Here is a 19088-nt window from a genome sequence, read left to right as displayed (position 1 = left end):
GGAGTATCATGCACACTGCTATTACAGTCGAGCATTCATCATATGTAAAGATATGTAAAATGGCATAAATGATCAGGCTGCCGCACACGCCAGAGTGTTCTCTCATGCAAACCGCGTAGTAATTATCTTCCTCATAATTACCACTCGGCTGAATATTAATGAGCCCTTTGCTGCACGACAGGAGCAGTTTCCCGGTGTGAAGAGTTATTGAACAAAGATAAACTGAGCAAATGGCGATCAAGGATCTCGGGTCTGCTTGTGCGTCACCGGGCGAGCATCAGTCGGTGCTGGTGGTGCAGCTGCACCCCGGGGCCCTCCATACATATACATAATTTTATGCGCACTGTGTAACAGGAGACACACACACAAACACACACGCGCAGGCCGCTGCCTCATTAGTGACTGCAGCCTCGAGGCGCACAACTGGGAGAAAGGCCTAATTGCACAGTTCAGCGGCACTGACAGCGCTCGAAGCGTTATGGAACAGACTGGAGCATCAGGTACAGACACCTGCACCAATGTTCTGCCCTCTCCGACCCTTCCTGCCACAGTTGTTACCGACGAGCACAGGTCAAAGTGCTGTGGAATTTTGTGGAGCTCGCCGGAGATCACCGGCCGCCCCTCGTCCATCAACAGGGAACTGGAGGATCCAGTTGAAGGATGAACAATGGTAGTGAACCGCTGTGGCAAGATGGCGGGGTCACGTCGACTACCTGCAAGCATTTTGTTCTGCTATTGCAGATATTTTTGGGCCTACAAAAAACAAGCACAGACCAACTCCTCACGATAAGGAGACACAGAAGACTTACATCAATTGATGTAATGCAATATTTTTGCTTCTTTTATTTAAATTTCTGGCATTTCCTTCAAATTACATCCACATAAAGTGTAGTGGATGGAAACTAATAGCGCTGCCAGCCGTAGACTCTTGGTCTTGTCGTGCCACCATACATGCCAGTGTTTTTGCAAATATGACTCAGCCAAAATTTTTTAATTTGGCTTCTGTCGAAATCACCCCTGCAGTTGTTTATTGCACTCGTCCGCGCCTCTGTGGTGACTTTCTTTTGAGAGATTATCATAAATCTCACTTTCCTCCCAACTTGCACCTGGTGCTTGTTTGCTCAAATGGCTTCCAAAGTGCTCCGAGCGCTGTCGTTGGTGCTGAACTGTTCAATTATTTCCCCGAGTGCCAGCCCGGGTTTTGCAGCCACTAATGAGGCGGCGCTGTGCATGTGCGCTTCTTCTGTATTGAGATAATTATGTGTTATTCCATACATTTTGCATCAATGCCCACAGCGTTCAATCAGGGAGAACACCGCGAGTAGGAAAAATAATGGATTAAAATGAATATGAACCCCCTCGGTGCAATCAATGCATACGATAAGACCCTATAAATTACAGCTATTTCAAGGATCCCACCCTCGGGAACCGTCGCCCGACGTGGTCTTGACAATGATGAGGTTACTGTAAATGACAGAAAAGCTACGAAACATAACCTGGTGAGTTCAGATTCCAGCTCTTCGGGTGTACGTGTTCACTGCCTTTCTGTGTTTGATGTAATTGTGAATTAAAGAGTGTTGGCCAGACAAAACAAACTATTGGAGGATAGGAAGGTGCACCTTTAATGTCAGTGGAGCTGCAAATCCTCTTCTTGACTTTCCACATTTGACTTTCTCCCATGCTCTTTACCTCGGAGAGAGCCTGAGGTGAAGAATTAATTTGCCAGCTGCTTTCGGATGCTGGTGCATGTTTACGTGTGTGTGTGTGTGTGTGTGTGTGTTTGTGTGTGCATCCTGCAGGGCCCTCCGTCTTGGGTGGAGGCCGTGTGGCTGTCCCAGGCGATCCTGTGGGAGACTTCGCTGACAGATGGGCTGTGTGCAGCTCCACATATGGCTGGTCACGTTGCTGCAGCTGCCCCCACAGCGAGGGAAGCATGTTGGTCCCCGGGTAAACTCCCACTGCATATCCTGTCAGCTCAGAGAAAGTGTCACTCAGCTTGTCCAAGTCAGCTAAAGAGAGATGTGTGTGTGTGTGTGCCAGCAAAATACTCTTCTCTGACTGTCCTCGTCCTTCACGGCTTCTGACAGTGAACAACTCTCTGCCATTATTCTAGTTTTTAAACTTTATTGATCAAGGGTGGCAATCTTGCTGAGCAGGTGTACCATTCCCCCACCATGTCCCACGTGGGAACAGGACAGTACAAAAACACTCAGCCTTTGATTGCAGACATTGTTTAGAGGTTAGCCAAGGTAAAGCGTAATGGAATTAAGGGAGTTTCTGTGAAGTTAAGTGAAAGTGCTGTGGATGCACTCGCCCTGTCCTTCGTCGTCATGATTTACTCCAGGGGCACACCGAGTTATTTAAATTGGATTGGGGACTGATGAATATTGATAATCCTTCTGATAGCTCAGCCCTGTGACGTCATCAGGTTAATTGCTGCAAGTTGGCGATCAGATGACACTGCAGGTATCGATTGGGTGTTGGCTCCTACATCTCTGACAACAACCAAAACTGGAGGATGTGTTACAACAAAGCAGGTGATTCAACATGATGAAAGCTTTGAATACTGCTCATTATTGTGCAAAAAATAGAGATTAATGTTTAATTAAAAGGCCACAGAACAAGGCAGTCCTGGGCCTTGTTTAACTGATCATGTGCTGCCATCTTGTGGACAAATGGGAAAACTCCGCCTATAAGAGCTGAGGTGCATCAATTAATATAATAATAATAATTATTATTATTATTATTTTATTTATATAGCACCTTTTATATAAATCACAGACAGCATTCCAACAATAATACGGTTTTCAGGTCACATATCTGAATAATAAAAAATTGAAACTTCTTTTTTTAAATTACTATAAAAAATGTTAGATTTAAAAAAGGAGAAGTCAAGCAATAATTAAAAATAATTTTAGCAGAAAAAAGGGGGTTGAAGAAAGGCAAATGCAGAACACATTATAAAAAACACATTTTTTGTTTGTTTTATATTAATATTATTTTATTCTCTTGCTTGTACAATAGAGCTTGTTTTACTTACTCCGGGACAGTAGGTGGCGGTATAAACTCAATAGTTGGTATTGCAATCCGCAGAAAAAAACAACAACCACACACACAAAGAAGAAGCAGTAGTTTGTCCCTCCTCGCCCCCCGTAGTGTTTCGTATTACGAAAGTGCCGACGTGCGAGTTGACAGGTACGAACGTTCGAATGTTCTTTTCACGATATAATCTCATAAACTCCTTTATATTTTCTTGTTTTTATATGGTTTATAGAGACGTTCGCTGCCTGTTTTGTCGCGTATTTTTCTTTTGCGAGGTGTCGTCAAGTTAGGGAGTCAACAACACTGTCGGGAAAAAAAAAAAGAAGCGAAAGTGTCCCATCAGCTGATCAGCTGGCCAGCATCGTGCTAACGCTAGCAGCTACTGGGCTAGTGGAATGTTTTGACTGTGCTGATGTTTTTTTTTTACAAGTTTTCTACGGTTTGTTATTATCTGAATCGTGTAAACGACAGACTCGACCCTCGCTGCTTTCCGTTGCTCCGTGAAAGCTACACGCTAATATTGCATCATGACAGCTATGCTAGCTAACTCTAGCTAGCTAACTCAAGGTTAGCCGTAGCTTGTTTGTTTGTTGCAGTTGGACACGATGTTCGTGGTGTCAGTTGTTCCATCGGATGTTTGATTTTAATCCCACAGGTTATAGATTAAGAGCAGAAGAAGACGGACCACGATGCCCGGTGGCGTGAGTAACTTTATCTTTCTGTTGTGATGTCAGCTAACTGCTCGGCTACTTACATAACGTGTATTATGTGATGATAAAACTACGACATACTCCTTTAAAACAAAAGATAGGCAGTTTCCCAGGAGATTTTTAATGATCCTAATTACACACACAATACAAAATATAGATACTTTCTTTACACATATTTAGCCAATAACATAAACTTTAGTTTGCTATGTGAAAACCTTTTGACTTACTAAAAAAACAATAATATCTAGATTTCATCTTACTCACTCATTACTCGTCTAATAATTGTTTAATACCTTTGCCGAATTTTCCCTGAAGATTTCAGCCATTTTATAATGTCAAGCTTGTTTTTCATAAGTGCTGCATGTTTGCTCACTGACAAGATGCCTTTTAAATATGCTGATAATTAAATAGTAATTTTGATTGACCTGCTGCTCCGTATTTGGGTCTGTCCTGAAACGCTGCTTGGTGTTAACAGGCGGTCTTGTCCCTCTGCAGGTGCTGTGCGGTCGAGGCAGTTTGGTCCTGTCTCAACCGGCAGGCCGTCGAGCACTAGCTGCCCTCAGGATCGGCAGAACCAGAACCTTCTCTGCTGCGAGCTCAGATGAGCCCTACATAACTGTATCTCACGCAGACTCAGGTGAGTCGGCCGTGCAGTGAGTGACCGACACCAAGTAAAACCTGAGACACCGACACCAGCCTCAAATGACCTTGTCTCCTGTCCAGGCCCCAGGACCGTCTGGCCTGATGAGAACATGGGACCATTCGGACCTCAGGACCAGCGCTTCCAGTTGCCGGGCAACGTTGGGTTTGACTGTCACCTGGAAGGCATGGCGGACCAAAAGAAGGCTCCAGTCCACAGGACGGTGCCCGACGTGCTGACGGCCCCAAGCAGCTCCGAGCGACACCAGTTCATACTGGCCCAGTTTGTTAGTGAGTTCCAAGTGAGTATCTGTACAGTTTGCATCATGGACATTATCTTATTTTCTATTTGTTTTCCCTCAAATTTTGTTCCTGGCACGGGGGCTAAACCACAATTTACACTCATTTTTAAAAACAACCTTTATTAACTAATATTAATAAAGAGTTGACTGTAACACGATTGTCTCGAATGTGTGTGTGTGTTTATCAGGGAAATCTGGGTCCTATATCCATGCGAGTCCACAAAGCGGAGCAGTACTTCAACCAGACGGATGCCGACTGCTCTATAAGCTCCTGCCCCGAGCTGTTGAGAAAAGGTCAGAAAAGTTACCCGGCAAGGACTCGCTTTATCTTCATAACCTGAAGTCGTCTTTTAGTAACAAAACTGTGTGTGTGTGTGTGTGTGTGTGTGTGTGTGTGTGTGTGTGTGTGTGTGTGTGTGTGTGTGTGTGTGTGTGTGTGTGTGTGTGTGTGTGTGTGGGTCAGATCTGGAACTGTTGTTCCCGTCAGCGCCCACCACCTCCATCACAGTCGTGACGGTCGCACAGAGGAGCGGTCGGCGCGAGGAGGAGGCGGCGGCGGCGGCAGCTGCGGCGGAGCCGGACAGAGATCAGCTGCTGCACAGAGTCGGTCACTGTCGTGTTTTATTCCAGTGTTGAAAGTTGGAAGTCGAAGCGGCTGCTCACTGTTCTTTCTCCTGACAGCAGTTTGTGAGCGGAGCGAAAGAGATGTGCTTCGCTCTTTGGACTGCAGGATACTGGGCCGACTTCATTGACCCGACCACAGGAGCAGCCGTGAGTTTCTCTAGTTTTGTATTGATAAAGAAAACCAGGCGGTTTTAGCTCCACTGTCATGGCCCTGAAGCACATATGTTATATGATACAATATTATGCTTGAGAAGTGGAAACTGTAAAGCTTTAAAAGACAGTTGTCTGATTATTCTTTTTTCCCCAACAGTTCTTTGCGTCTCCGAGTCAAACCGCCCTGCGAACGGAGGAGGAGCTGGAAAATCTGGGCTTCCACATTGAGGTGTCGGGCTCCTGCACCGTTATTCGCCACATCCTGAGGGGAACGCCTCTGTTTGTGGGGACTGTTTTCACAAACGCACCGACGCACAGCGCCGCCATCGCCAGACTACAAGGACTTTCAAATATACTGGAAGATGAGGAATAGGCTTTTTTTTTAAATTATATTTTATATTAAACTAAATCCAGGCTAAAAGGCCTCTATTATTTATGGTTTGAAGAAGCCTGGAAGCTGATGTACAGTAGATTGAGGATGTGACTGAGACTTGCCAACCGGCCGACCCTCGGTGCTTTAAACTCTAAACCCGACTCGTCCCACAACTACAGCGAGAAACGCACCTGGTGCTTCATGTGTGAAAGTCTGTGAGAAACACTTTGGAGACGACGTCATAATTTCATAATAGAATATAAGACACATGAATGTGTCATGGAAACCTTTGAGATTCAGGCAGCTGTAAAGAGATCTGGATTTGATCAGGTCCACACTTTTCATATGTGTATGTATAGTTTTATTTTCCTTTTCTTCTCCCCGATCTGTTGCACAGAATCAAATGAAATGTGGATCCTGTTTGTGGAGTTGACGCACTGCAGTCGTGTCAGAACTGTGAAATAAACAAAGAGACTTCTCATCAGGCTGCTAACACATTCTTTCCTCTGTGTGTGTGTATGTGTCAGGCTGCTAACACATTCTTTCCTGTGTGTGTGTGTGTGTGTGTGTGTGTGTGTGTGTGTGTGTGTGTGTGTGTGTGTGTGTGTGTGTGTGTGTGTGTGTGTGTGTGTGTGTGTGTGTGTGTGTGTGTGTGTGTGTGTGTGTGTGTGTGTGTGTGTGTGTGTGTGTGTGTGTGTGTGTGTGTGTCCGTCCACAGATGTTTACCACGTGGGCCTGTTCTGCCATATTAAAGTGTTAAAAGGTGAACGAACAAAAGTCCAAGTTGAGTTTGACAAAACCTGTGAGAAATCAACTCTAACATGGTTAAACAACATGGTTCTTTTTAATACTGTTACAACTTTGTTACTAAGCATAAATAAATCAGGAAAAAAAGCAGGAGACTGAAGAGAAGTCTGGCAGGGAATGCTCAGGAATGAGAATTTTTTTTTTTAAGTTGAAATTTCAAGAACAAATACGACACCTTTGGTTTATCAAATCCAGTTAGAGGTGCAACTGACGAGCTGCTGTCAGTTTTCCATCTTTGAAAGATATTCCTCTTCTCATTTTCTTATGCCTGGCCCAAATACTCATTTCTGGGACGCCAACCTTAAACCGCCAGACGCCTTTTAATTGAATCAATCTGGGCAGGAAACAATTAACACAATAAACAATATCACAAGATTGAGAATAAAAAAATGTTCTTCACCTTCAGCAAATTTCTCATTTATCCCAGAAAACTATCTTCAATGACGTGTCACAGTTTTCATCTCAAACACTGAGAAGATACTGACGACGATGAGGAGGATGATGAGGATGTAGCTCAGCGCCGCAGGATCATGCCTCCTGCTCGAGCTGGCCAGCGGGGAGGTGGAGGAGAAGACGGCGCCGCTCTCGTTCCGCGGCACCAGCACGTTGCAGATGTTGCCCTCACAGCAGGACGAACACACCTGACACATGTTGAACTGTTCAGTTCCACGATTCTGTGATTCTCTATTCTTTTAATAAATCAGGTTATTGCTGAGGCTCCACGTACCTGGTGGCCGTCAAAAGTGACGTGGGCGCAGCCGGCGAACAGACAGTCGTCCAGGGTCGCACAGCGCTTGGACACAGACACACTGTCTCCTCTGTCGTCCATCATGTGGAGTGTGTAACAATATCTGGTATCTGCAGGACGCAGATTGTTTGACATGGTTTGATGTCTTCTGATCATCAATAATCTTACACCAGTTCAAAATGTGTTCATATACATTCATGCCGTCCTAAGAAGACGACAAGGACAAATTGTTGTAGGATTTCTACACATTTCATCAACAATTTCATTCTATGTTCACAGCCTCCAAATTATTATAATAATTATTAAGGAAAAACTTTCACATTCACTCATTATCTCATACATAACCATGTGTAATGTGTTCGAGGAGGCGAGTGAGCATTAGCTCAGCTTCTCTTCAGAAGAAGAAGCTGACGAACCTCTGGGACAGTAGACGTCCGGTGCCCAGCGGTTACACTCGTAGTTATCTGCAGCGTCTCGACATGTGAAGCACTTGAAGCTGCCGGGGTGAGGCGTTGCTGTGGAGGAAACACACACACATTCCACACACGGCTGTAGGTCACAGGGTCAGACACTTGTCAATCACAGAGCAAAGCCTGTTTCTGACGAGACGGAGACAAACACACTACACACAAAAATCTTTTATCTGATAATCCTCCCAACCCGAAACTGGAAATATTCCTTTATCTTTTAAACACACAAAACACTAAACAGTAATAAATTTCATAGGCGTCCATTGAAACAAAAATCAGTGTTTTTACTCACAAAACACACACTACGCTAAAACAGATGACCATGCTCCTACTTGACGGATGCAGCAGGACGATGTCTTTCATGGTGAAGTCCCGTGTTTGGACGGTCTTCAGCCAATCGGCGATGTTCGTCACGAGCAGGACCCAGGCCACCGTTGGCCAGCCCTCCATCTTTGGCCCTAGAAGTCTTCATGCACTTAGGCCTGTGAGGGGAAAGGGGAACACTTGATAATCATTTTCCTTGACGACATGGAAACGTATCCGTCACGGCGCAGCCAGAACACTCTGGAGCCATTACTCTGTGTGGATTCACTGACACGTCAGTCAATGAATTAAAGACCAGATGACCTGGTTTTTGTTGCTGACTTCAGATCAGTGCAGTCGTCTGAGATCAGCTCTGTAATGGCCATGGTGTACTTTTATCCCCAGGCGTTGAGCTCGCTGTTGTGTTTGTAAATGCTTGTTTTCTTTGCATTATCCATGCTCCAATAACACCGATCCAGGTCTGTGTGCGACAGACAGACTGTACTGTACTCTACTGTACATTCACACAACAAGAGCAGTACACACCTCGTATCAAAGACTAGTTTATATAGTAATATCATGATGTAAGTAAAACAACTGTCCTATGAAAAATTGTACCTTGATTATCCAAACTGTCTGGATGCACACACAATAAATGTATGAATTAATATACAAATGTATTTGAGTAGAATCAGTTGGAATGTGTCAATAATTAACTGGAAATTAACAATTTCGATTGATTAGTCATTTAAATTTAAGATTTTAAGCAAGAATTCACAATTGTCAAAGGTTCAGATTCCGTGAAGTGGAAGCTTCTCTTAATGACATGATGCAGGATTATCTGGAAGGATTCAGAGAAGCTTTTCAGACCGAGAGCTTAGATTAATTAAACTTCTCCGCTGTATACTGTATAGCTCATAATGAAATGCTGCACGCTGAAAAGGAAAACTTGAGATGAGCTCTTCAACTTTGAGCTGTGCGACGGATGCTCGGCCTTTGCCTGGAGTGAACTCTGCTTCGGGGGTCTGAGGGGAAGGGGGGGGGGGGGGGGCAGGAGAGCAGGGATTAGGTACAATGGCCTCCTGTTACAACTGGAGAGAGATGGAGATGGAGGAACTCCGGGTTCAATCAGCACCGACCGAGCCCCAGTTAAAAGGCCACAGAGGGTTCAAAGAATCTGAAGGAGCGCCGCTTGTAAATCTTTCTGTCTCTCGTGACAACGGGGGCGGTAAAGTTTGCAGGTTGTGAGTGTAAAAGTTGGATGAGTGGGGCTGAAATGTGCAGCTTCTCAGGCACCATGATGTTAATGATGCAGTGAAAGAAGCTGCTTTCAAACGTGGGCTAAAGTCCGGACATTTTCCAGAACTTTTCCTCCAAGCCCCTATTAGAATTTCTGGGAAAAATGAGCCCATGTGAGTGTTGAGGTCTTGATACTGTAAACAAAAATGTCATACGTGAACGGCAAACTCCATTTTCCGGACATTTTCCTGTTTTCATGTGTAAAAAAACACATTTTTTTCAGTGTAATCTATTCCAGAAAATGATTAATAATTTGTATAAACATACTTTTTGACTCGTGACCCCGCTCGTGACCTCTTCATACCAGAGATGAGTTCGGTTTATCTGCTGAATCCAAAGCGGTAAATCAGTCATCCGAGGTTAAGAGGTCGAGTTGCTTTTTACACAAATATATTGCTTTGGATATATCTGTCGTACTCCTGAATGTTAGTGTAGCATAACTCAGCGTCAAATGTCATTCACGTCTCACCCTCCGTCCGCAGGCAGTGCTATGCTGCCTTCAAGTGCTGTCGGAGATATCCAGTATTTATGACTGAAAGTAAAGCTATCCTTAACCCCCCCAAAAATGACTGAAGGGATATTGATAGTTATAGTTTTGCAGAAAACCCTTTAAAAGCTATTTGCGACTCAGAACATCTGGGTGTTGTTGGAGAATATGACCAGCACCTGAACGCAAACTAACAGAAACATAAAAAAAAGGGGTTTTGAAAAGATATGAAATCTACTTGACTGCATCACATGCTGTACTGCAGGTTTAGGAGCTCAAACTGAATGACTAGAATAATCAATGATGAATCCGTTTGCTCTCACAAACATCTAGCGCTGACTGCTGCATGAAATAATAACATGTCAAGTGGGGGCAGTTTAATTGCCCAGATGAAGGACAAAGGCTCCACGTTGCTCATGCGTGTCTAAAGAATACTGGATGAAGATTTGGGCCACCGGGGTTGCCTTTGAAGCTCAGCCGACACCCAGCGACTCGGCTGTATCCACCAGACACACACATATGGCAGAGGCCGGACTTCTGTCACACAACTGCCTCAGAGGCCAGAGATACACCACGGCACCTTGAGCTCTCGTCTCGTACCTCGTGTCACATCCTGAACGCTTCATCGGGCCTCTGGTTCCTGTGTTAACCTGAGTTCAGACCCACGCATGCTTCCACACTGAGTCAGTGCGTGACTGTGAGATTTTACGAGGAGCTGTGCATCTCATAAAACGTTTGACGTCTTGAAAACAACATCAGATTAGCGACTCTTAATGAAAACCTAAAAAAAATGACTGCCTCAAGTACAATGAAACAAAGCCAACAACTTTACAGAAACCTAAAACCAGCTGGTGTGCTTTAAATATGCAGCCAAATGTATTTGAAATATGAAAAGTGCTCATTTTAAGCCAAGTCAGAGTTGAGTTGAGCCAACGTGCTATAAAAGGGATATAAAGGATCCTAACTACTATATTATTAAATAATATTAATTATTTCAAGCAGTGTTTTGATGTCACAGCTGGTGAAAGAGTATTATAAAGTGCTTTTTACAGTTAATTCAATACAAATGCATCATATTCTATAAACTACATTTTAAACCTGCAGCACTGCCTTTCTCTGAAATACACTTAATTAATAGTCTAAATAATTAAAACGTCCATTTATAGAACTACCCAGCGCTTTATGCTGCATCCTAATTAGCCAGTATATTAATTAGATGTATGTCCCAAACATGTTTTATTTAATATAAATATGATTTGCAAAATAAATTTAAACCCACAATCAAAACAATTCACTATACATATTAAATCCCACTCTAATCTTGAATTGAATTCCACGTTTGGTAATTTATTCCTAAAGATTGTATCCACCTCTCTTGCATCAACTTGGTTTACATTTGTATTTGCACAGTGTACTTATTGTTTACCAGTTATTCTGTAGTTCTATATAAATAAAGTTAATTACTATAGTTATTAATAATGCACAGACACACACCTACACTCTACAGCGCCTCATGATGCAACTCACCGGCTGCGTTTCCTCGACAGATCCGCAGGAGACTCACATCCTGAATGTTCGCAGATGAAAATCACGTAGTGAACTGCTGCTGCTGCTGCAGGGGGGCGGGGCGTGCTGACGCGTCACCGTGACGTCATCACCATTCGCATCAGCAGCGTTGCAACGAGAGAACATTCTCATCATGATTGTGGAATTGATGGGAAATAATGTCCCCGACTTTACAGATGTCTTATTTGAATTGTCGGGACTTTACATATCATTGATAATAACAAAAACTATAAACTAAACTAAACCATGTTTTTGAAAACTCCAAGTTTAGAGGTTGAGTTGTGCTCTAATTATATATTTTGGTGTGAGAGCGTCTGGCTCGGAACAACTCCGGAACATGTCCTGGTCCAATTTTCCAGACGTTTCCTAAGTTCATGTCTGGAAAAAAATGATTGTTTTACGCAAAAGATAGCAACTATTTGCTGGCTTGCACGTGTTTGTTTGATTTTCCGATTGTTATATCACAGTGAATGGAATACATCTTTTGAGTTTTGAAACCTTTGCCCTTGGGACTTTTGGGAAATGTCTCACTGTTGGATGAATTGATATCTCAAGAAAATAACTGCACGATAAATAATTAATAAAAAATAATTATTAGTGTGTGTTGGGTTAGCAGCCATTGATGAATGATGGGTGTGTGGTTGCGTTTTCTTAAAGATTCAGGGTTAGATCATAAAATATAGTATATGTTGTGTTTATTGTGTTTTATTATTATGATTATGATTATGATTATTTCCATCTAAGAATGTAACCTGAAGTATATGTAACACACTCCGGTACAGTAGGTGGCAGTATGCACCTTGCAAACGTTGGTTTGCGATCCGCCATGAACCAGAGAAGAAGAAGATGGGTGTGGCCTCAACAACTGTGGGCGGTGTGCAGATTATTTGTGTCCGCCCACAACCACCGCCGCCATCTTTATCATCAGAAGAAGAGCTGGAGCGGTGTGCACCATCAACACCGGTCCGCTCGACCCGAACTCTCCCTCTCACAGAAGACCGTGCTGCACGAACCACCCCGTCCCAGCATGGCCAACCGGAACATGCAACATGGCAACATGCAGAGCAGCAACTCTCCTCAAGCGGCCAAACGCGGGGCCGAGTCCCCGGCGTCCGCGGAACTGTCACCGGCGAACAAAGACAGCCCAGCTCCGCCGACGCAGCAGCAGCAGAGTCCCGCGGCCGAGCAAGCGGAAGGAGCCGGGGAGGGCAGCGGACAGGCTCCGGCAGAGATGACGAGTTTCGATATCACGAGTTTTCGGAAGCCCGGCGAGAAGACGTTCACCCAGAGGTGTCGCCTCTTCGTCGGGAACCTGCCGCTCGACATTCCCGAGGAGGAGTTCACGGGCATGTTTGCTAAATACGGGAAAGTGAACGAGGTGTTCATCAACAGAGAGCGGGGCTTCGGCTTCGTGCGCCTGGTATGTACACTCGGGTGTGTTTTGAATATCCCGTTGTACTGAAGTTTAATATCGTTCTATTATTAATTGTTTTTATTTCAATTTGTTATTTGTGGAGCCAATGTTCGTGGCTACGCGAGCTAGCTGCTACGTTAGCATTAGCTAACATGCCAGATGAGTTCACGTTCCACTTATAGTTTCGTAAATTTTAGACTTCACCGTAACACATTGTACGTAACTGCATTAAGAAAAATATATACATATATACATATGATATTTCACTCTGCAAGAGTTAAGAAGGTGATGAGATGTTTTTGACAGGCGCACACAGCTAATCAATATTGACATATCAGTTTCCTTCGTGATGAACTGACAGGTTGTCAACATGTCTTGTTTTTCTTCTCTTCCATTGTGATTTCACTGCTTCTTCACTTCTCAGCCTCTGACAAATACATAATATAATTTTAATTCACATTATTCTGCAGCCTTAGTGAATCAAAGTCAATATGTACAGCTGTGGTGTGTCCTCATCAGCATCCCTTGTTGCCTAGGAAACCCGGACGCTGGCAGAGATTGCCAAAGCTGAGCTAGATGGGACAATTATGAATAACCGACCAATCAGGATCCGCTTTTCCACCCACGGCGCTGCCCTCGCCGTCCGCAACCTGCTGCCCGTGGTGACGAATGAGCTGCTGGAGCAGGTAAGTTAAAGGACGTTGTTACCTAATCTCAGCACGAATGGAATCATTAGTCTGTGTTATGTAACCTGAGAATGACCTTGCACCTGCAGGCGTTTTCTCAGTTCGGGCCGATCGAACGGGCCATTGTCGTGACGGACGACCGCGGGCATCCCGTGGGGAGAGGCATCGTGGAGTTCGCCAACAAAGCCGCTGCACGTAAGGCACTGGAGCGGTGCACGGAGGGAGCGCTGCTGCTGACCACGTATGGAATTTAATTTTATGGTTTATGTGATGTGTTTTGCTGCCATGGCAACAGAAAATCGACTTCAGAGTCTTCTTTAGAAAAAGTTATGTGTGCGTCAACAGTGTTGAAAATCCCTGATGTTAGTCAGTTGTTGTCCTTCCTTTCTTCAGCACACCTTGTCCAGTCATTGTGGAGCCGTCGGAGCACTTCGATGACGAGGACGGGCTTCCTGAAAAACTGCTGCAGAAGACTCCAAAATACTACAAGTGAGTAAAAAGAGGTCCTCGCTTTCTTGAATCTGTTTACAGATCACAAGAATTGCAGCTATGTTTTTTTTTTCCCCCTCAGGGAACGGGAGCAGCCAGCACGTTGCGCCCAGCCGGGCACGTTTGAGTTTGAATACTCGTCTCGCTGGAAAGCTCTGGACGAGATGGAGAAGCAGCAGCGGGAGCAGGTGGACAGGAACATCAGAGAGTCCAAGGAGAAGCTGGAGGCCGAGCTGGAGTCGGCGAAACACGAGCATCAGCTCATGATGATGAGACAAGGTATCGGCTGGTTGTCAGAGTCGTCCTCGTGACCATGAGAACCAACTTCAAATGCTCACAAACCTGTGTCTGATTCCTTTTCTCTTCCAGATCTAATGAGACGTCAGGAGGAGCTGAGGAGACTGGAGGAGCTGAGGAACCAGGAGCTGCAGAGACGGAAGCAGATAGAGATGAGGTGTGTTTTTATTTATTTGAACGAACCAGGAGGACAGAAAGAGATGGACCACCTATTATGATTGTCCTTATTTCCTGTCATGTTGAATCATTTCAGAACTGCTCTGGAGTGCCAGAAGAAAATAATGAGTTGAAGTTGTAATTTTTTTTAAAAATTTGACTTGTAACTCCTCCCTCGGCAGACACGAGGAGGAGAGGAGGAGGAGAGAGGAGGAGATGATGAGACACAGAGAACAGGACGACGTGCGACGACAACAACAACAACAACAACAACAACAACAACAACCAGACGGCTGCAAACCAAACTACGTGGAGAATGTGAGTACAGCTGCAACGCTGCTCAGTCACACACACGCGCGCGCTCGCGAATCACACCTTTGAAAGATTTAACCAAACTCTTTAAACGTGTACACAACCTGTATCTTGGTTTGCCTTCACACATTTCTTTTAAATACAACTGAAGAGAAGGAAAGTAGAAATACACAATGTCACATTTTCAGAACTGTCTTACTTTTTGGAGATTAGAAGATTAGTATAACCAACTGTTTGATGTGTAGAACATTTAGGATTTAATCTATTTCATCGAGACAGTTATTGAGGATCTTAACGTTTAATCTCAATGTAGATAAACACCCAAGGTTTTTAAGGTTGATCTAGTTTTTGCTCAGTGATTCTTTTTGCATTCTGTATTTCACCAGCGATTAGGGTGCTCCGATCACCGGTCGCTGGAATCAGTGTCGACTAACACCGATCTTAACTGACTGCTGAACCTGAATCATTCCTAGCGTCTTGTTTCGTAAATCTGTAGCGATCAAGTGAATAAGAGAAGTGATCCGTAGAATTTAAAGGTTTGTGGGTGTGAATGACTGTTGGTGTGATACTGTATGTTGTTGTTGTTGTTATCTGACATAACTTTTCTCTTCACACCCTTTGCTCCGTTCAGACGTCCCGCCGGGAGTCGGCGTCTTTACGCGCACATAACAAACGCACACTGCTCGCAGGCGTCCGGGACCAAACCCACTTTAAATCACTGCAGCTGCTGACTAACGACTGATATTCTAGTTACATAGTTGAATTTAATTCACCTTCTGAATTTGCAGGATTACACACATTGTGTGTGTGTGTGTGTGTGTGTGTGTGTGTGTGTGTGTGTGTGTGTGTGTGTGTGTGTGTGTGTGTGTGTGTGTGTGTGTGTGTGTGTGTGTGTGTGTGTGTGTGTGTGTGTGTGTGTGTGTGTGTGTGTGTGCATATATAATGTATCCATAATTCTGTTATTGTGAGAGGATGTGGAAAATATGAATGTATGTACAGATACGGGAGAGTGTGTGTGTGTGTGTTTGGGCCCTGACACACCAAACTGACTGTCAACAAAGCGGTGACATTGAGCAGATTTTTTTTGTTTTATATATATGCAAAGATTCGCCCGCAAAATGTGATTGTGATAAGACAAGTGTCGGGGCCTGTGTGAACGACATAACGGTTCATGTGGGTCGGATCTCGCTGACAAGATTAATGGTTTAATGTGCAAAAAATCCAGAGCTCAGTTTTTTTTGTTTTTATAGATGTGGACACTTCCAGCTGATTTTTGCATTTCAGTTGCCATAAGTCTTTTTAATAGATTATAAGGAGATGTATCTTCCTTGTCAGAGGTTGAACAGAATCAAGGATGAGCATGATAATCACATTTCTCCTTTTGCAGCCATGGATAACTTACCTGGCCGTCATCAGTGCTGTGTGAAAAGTGGCTACTTTGTAGAGTGTGAGTGATGTTCTGTGGCCACCCGCTAAAGATCTGTACTCTAGCCCGAGTTTTGTCCTCAAGGCTCTTCTTCACTTCTTCCAGAGAGAACAGGAAATGAGAGTGGGTGAGCTGGGCCCTCGTGGAGCCATTAATATGGCAGGTACGGGCATGACTGTGTACGGACTGGTTGGTACAAACAACCAGGTCAAAGTGATCATGAGTCAATGATGTGCTTTAATGTCTTTATTTTTTTTTTAATCGTGATGATTATTCTTATTTGTCCTGCATCCCAAGTGAGTCCTTTTCAACGAGACGTACGTTGACGCCCGTTGAATCGCTCTCACTTGGTTTGAGGTACAAAAGGAGAAAAGAAACAAAATGAACCGCCTGACAACTCCATGTCTGAACTAACAGAACATATGGTACCACAGTGTGCTGAACGGGTTCTGTCAGGGTCAGTTAACCTCGGATTGCACATCACCTTCACAAACAAGTCAAGTTTGTTACTTTGTCTCGACTTGAATATGAAATTACATTGTAGGGCACCAAAGTTGTCGTTTTGTTCTTTGTGTGTACGGTTCAATGTTGATTTCTACAAACTCCCTCTGTATATTCTCTGCACTGAAGGTGATGTGCAATCTGAGGGCTAGTTTTCAAATTTCATCTCAAAAACATTTGGCCTCAAATTGTAGCTGTCAAAGTGCGAAACCTCTCCGGCTGCTAATTCCACAGTCTGCCGTCTCTGTCCATCCTGTAAAAAAAATGAAACCTTCCATATTCCCTTGTGTAAAAATATTTCAACGCCTGTTAACTATTTTGTTTAATTAACATTTGTGTTTGGTATTGATATAAACCTATTTTTTCTCCTTTTTGTTTGCTCGTAATAACTGATGACGACCTGCTAACATCATGCACGTCAGGATTACCGTTGCGAGCATGTTAAAATGCTGAAGTTAGAATTTTTTATGAAAGCCGAAATATGACCTGACAGAGCTGCTAGCATGGTTGCACTTTAAATATTTCTTATGAAAGTGTTGTGACCATATCCTGAGCTGACAGCAGTCATGTGATACACATCCTTCAATAAGATTCCTTCAGTTCTGTTTTTTTTGTGAGCAGTTTATCTTCAAACTAACGCTACTTTAAGATAAACTATTTTTAATAATGTCGACTAACGTCAGCATTTCACATCTGTTACAACGACCAGAGCAGAACATTATTCGATGTGGGTCAGTCTCATCTTGTACCCAGATCCTTTTTTAGCTATTGACTAAAAGCCAACGTTAACCTTTAACTTTAAGTCAGTGAGAATTAGGGTTCAGCCGCCACTGTTCTAACAGTGGCAGTGATTTTATTTCATGGTTAATTGACCACATGACCGACCGATGCTCCGTTGTTTTGCGTGTAGATGGATATAACCAGGCCTCTGCAGGGCCCGGTGGCAACCAGGGTCAAATGATGGGCATGAGTGGAAGGGGAGGAGCCATCGGCCCTGAAGGAAATGCAAATATGGGCGCACCCTTGATGTCAGAGAACGGAGCCATGGTAATGTATCCGGATAAAAACTATAAAAAACTCTCATTTTATAAATCTTCAAATGAAGGCCTTTAAAACAATTAATTGCCTCAACGTAAATAATCATTTTTTTCTGAATTTTTTTGTAAAATAGAAAAAGCAAGAGCTAATTTAAAAAAATAAGAATGTATGTTTTAGATCTGTCGACCAAACTAATCGACTCATTTTTTTCCTCTCTCACTGTCGGCTACGTTCACTTGGCGTCACTTGGATCAATCCCGATTGAAAACCACTTATTTCTGGATACGATATAATGACCTTTCGTAACAATCTGACTCTGCGCCCTCCGCCAACCCCCATGGCACCACAGCGAAGCGACAGATACCCGCCGCAGGGTGGAGCGATGGGGGGCCGACCGGATGTGGAGTCCCCGAAGCAGCAGCAGCAGCAGCAGCAGCAGCAGCAGCAGCAGCAGCAGCAGCAGCCATTGGGCCCCCAGGTTGGAGCGGCCCCAGGATTTGTCAGTGGGCATCCAGTCGGGGACGTGTTCGATGGGCCAAATAACAAGCGTCGCAGATACTAACCTCCCACGATGCTCGTGGATCTTTGTTACTGCCCCTGATGAATTTTTTTTTTACCCTGTTGTTGACCTACTCCTCCGCTCCCGGCGACTCGGACAGGTTTGCTGGAAAGAAAAGACACATTTTTTTAAAGGTCCAGCGTGAAGGATTTTTTGGATCTTTTGGCAGAAATGGATCATGGTATTTTTGATGAAGATTTCATAACTGTATAATCACCGGACAGTACGAACCCTTGTGGGGTTTTTTTGTTACCTTAAAATGAGCCATTTATATCGATAGCCGGTCCACTTCCTCGTCGTAACGTTACACCGTTGTGTTTCTACAGTAGCCAAGAACAGACAAACCAAACTCTGACTCTAGAGAGAGAGAGGGTTTCGTGCTCTTTTTAAATAGTAACTCAAGGACGCTGTTCAGTGGAAGTGTTACATTTATAAAAAAAAGATTCGAAAAGCTCAAATCTGAGAAATGTTCCTGGCAGTCGACCGTCCTCATAACATCCACATTCAGTCATATAAAGTGCGTCAAAGATTTTGATCTTGTTGCATTTGACTGTGCTCCTCCCTTAAAGTAGAATCATCGTTGGTGAAAGTTGCAGCCTTTTCATTCTGTATTTGATGATCAAGAGAAATAAAACATTTGTAGGAAGTCGTGCTTTGTTTGTGCTTTTCATTTGTATTGGGTGAATC

At 43.9% G+C, this 19088-nt stretch overlaps 3 protein-coding genes across 8 annotated transcripts; 2 read left to right on the top strand and 1 right to left on the bottom strand.

The window, feature by feature from the left end:
- The first annotated feature begins 1050 nt into the window (after positions 1–1050).
- mmadhca (metabolism of cobalamin associated Da) lies at positions 1051–6327 on the top strand. 5 transcript variants are annotated; one of them, XM_035632006.2, is made up of 9 exons: positions 1051–1947; positions 2429–2537; positions 3698–3743; positions 4248–4389; positions 4476–4693; positions 4882–4987; positions 5157–5296; positions 5375–5464; positions 5628–6327. In XM_035632006.2, exons 3-9 carry the CDS (start codon positions 3732–3734, stop codon positions 5841–5843), a joined length of 924 nt encoding a protein of 307 aa, XP_035487899.2. In that variant the 5' UTR covers positions 1051–1947; positions 2429–2537; positions 3698–3731; the 3' UTR covers positions 5844–6327. The 5 variants fall into 5 exon arrangements, with proteins under 5 accessions (XP_035487899.2, XP_035487890.2, XP_035487915.2 ...); XM_035631997.2 differs by lacking the exon at positions 1051–1947 and having other exon boundaries at positions 2318–2537; XM_035632022.2 differs by lacking the exons at positions 1051–1947; positions 2429–2537 and adding an exon at positions 3086–3195 and having other exon boundaries at positions 5378–5464.
- A 338-nt stretch (positions 6328–6665) lies between these two features.
- lypd6 (LY6/PLAUR domain containing 6) lies at positions 6666–11567 on the bottom strand. The gene is made up of 5 exons (XM_035632090.2): positions 11485–11567; positions 8201–8350; positions 7815–7913; positions 7378–7508; positions 6666–7291 (listed from the first exon to the last, which is right to left on the bottom strand). The coding sequence occupies exons 2-5, from the start codon at positions 8316–8318 to the stop codon at positions 7088–7090; spliced, it is 552 nt and encodes a 183-aa protein (XP_035487983.1). The 5' UTR covers positions 8319–8350; positions 11485–11567; the 3' UTR covers positions 6666–7087.
- Positions 11568–12421: 854 nt separating this feature from the next.
- On the top strand, positions 12422–19047 carry pspc1 (paraspeckle component 1). 2 transcript variants are annotated; one of them, XM_035631594.2, is made up of 10 exons: positions 12422–12943; positions 13474–13623; positions 13713–13864; positions 14017–14112; positions 14195–14391; positions 14482–14566; positions 14748–14883; positions 16409–16466; positions 17715–17851; positions 18192–19047. In XM_035631594.2, the coding sequence occupies exons 1-10, from the start codon at positions 12551–12553 to the stop codon at positions 18402–18404; spliced, it is 1617 nt and encodes a 538-aa protein (XP_035487487.2). In that variant the 5' UTR covers positions 12422–12550; the 3' UTR covers positions 18405–19047. The 2 variants fall into 2 exon arrangements, 1 of the variants encoding a protein (XP_035487487.2); XR_004793486.2 differs by lacking the exon at positions 16409–16466 and having other exon boundaries at positions 18192–18339.
- Positions 19048–19088: the final 41 nt, after the last annotated feature.

Source organism: Scophthalmus maximus, chromosome 1 (genome assembly GCF_022379125.1).
Source record: "Scophthalmus maximus strain ysfricsl-2021 chromosome 1, ASM2237912v1, whole genome shotgun sequence".
In the NCBI taxonomy this organism is placed as follows: Eukaryota; Metazoa; Chordata; class Actinopteri; order Pleuronectiformes; family Scophthalmidae; genus Scophthalmus; species Scophthalmus maximus.
Note: the sequence above shows the minus strand (reverse complement) of the source record. Positions and strands in the feature narration are given on the sequence as shown.

What these genes read in the sequence shown, in the direction of transcription:
- mmadhca (XM_035632006.2), top strand. An exon ending in TGTATCTCACGCAGACTCAG is followed by an intron (nt 4,390 to 4,475) that starts GTGAGTCGGCCG and finishes TCTCCTGTCCAG; the next exon opens with GCCCCAGGACCGTCTGGCCT. An exon ending in AGTTTGTTAGTGAGTTCCAA is followed by an intron (nt 4,694 to 4,881) that starts GTGAGTATCTGT and finishes TGTGTTTATCAG; the next exon opens with GGAAATCTGGGTCCTATATC.
- lypd6 (XM_035632090.2), bottom strand. Translation starts at nt 8,318, where the DNA reads ATGGAGGGCTGGCCAACGGTGGCCTGGGTCCTGCTCGTGACGAACATC. An exon ending in GGACGTCTACTGTCCCAGAG is followed by an intron (nt 7,509 to 7,814) that starts GTTCGTCAGCTT and finishes TGCGTCCTGCAG; the next exon opens with ATACCAGATATTGTTACACA. An exon ending in TCACTTTTGACGGCCACCAG is followed by an intron (nt 7,292 to 7,377) that starts GTACGTGGAGCC and finishes AACATGTGTCAG; the next exon opens with GTGTGTTCGTCCTGCTGTGA.
- pspc1 (XM_035631594.2), top strand. Translation starts at nt 12,551, where the DNA reads ATGGCCAACCGGAACATGCAACATGGCAACATGCAGAGCAGCAACTCT. An exon ending in CGGAAGCAGATAGAGATGAG is followed by an intron (nt 14,567 to 14,747) that starts GTGTGTTTTTAT and finishes CTCCCTCGGCAG; the next exon opens with ACACGAGGAGGAGAGGAGGA. An exon ending in TGTCAGAGAACGGAGCCATG is followed by an intron (nt 17,852 to 18,191) that starts GTAATGTATCCG and finishes ATGGCACCACAG; the next exon opens with CGAAGCGACAGATACCCGCC.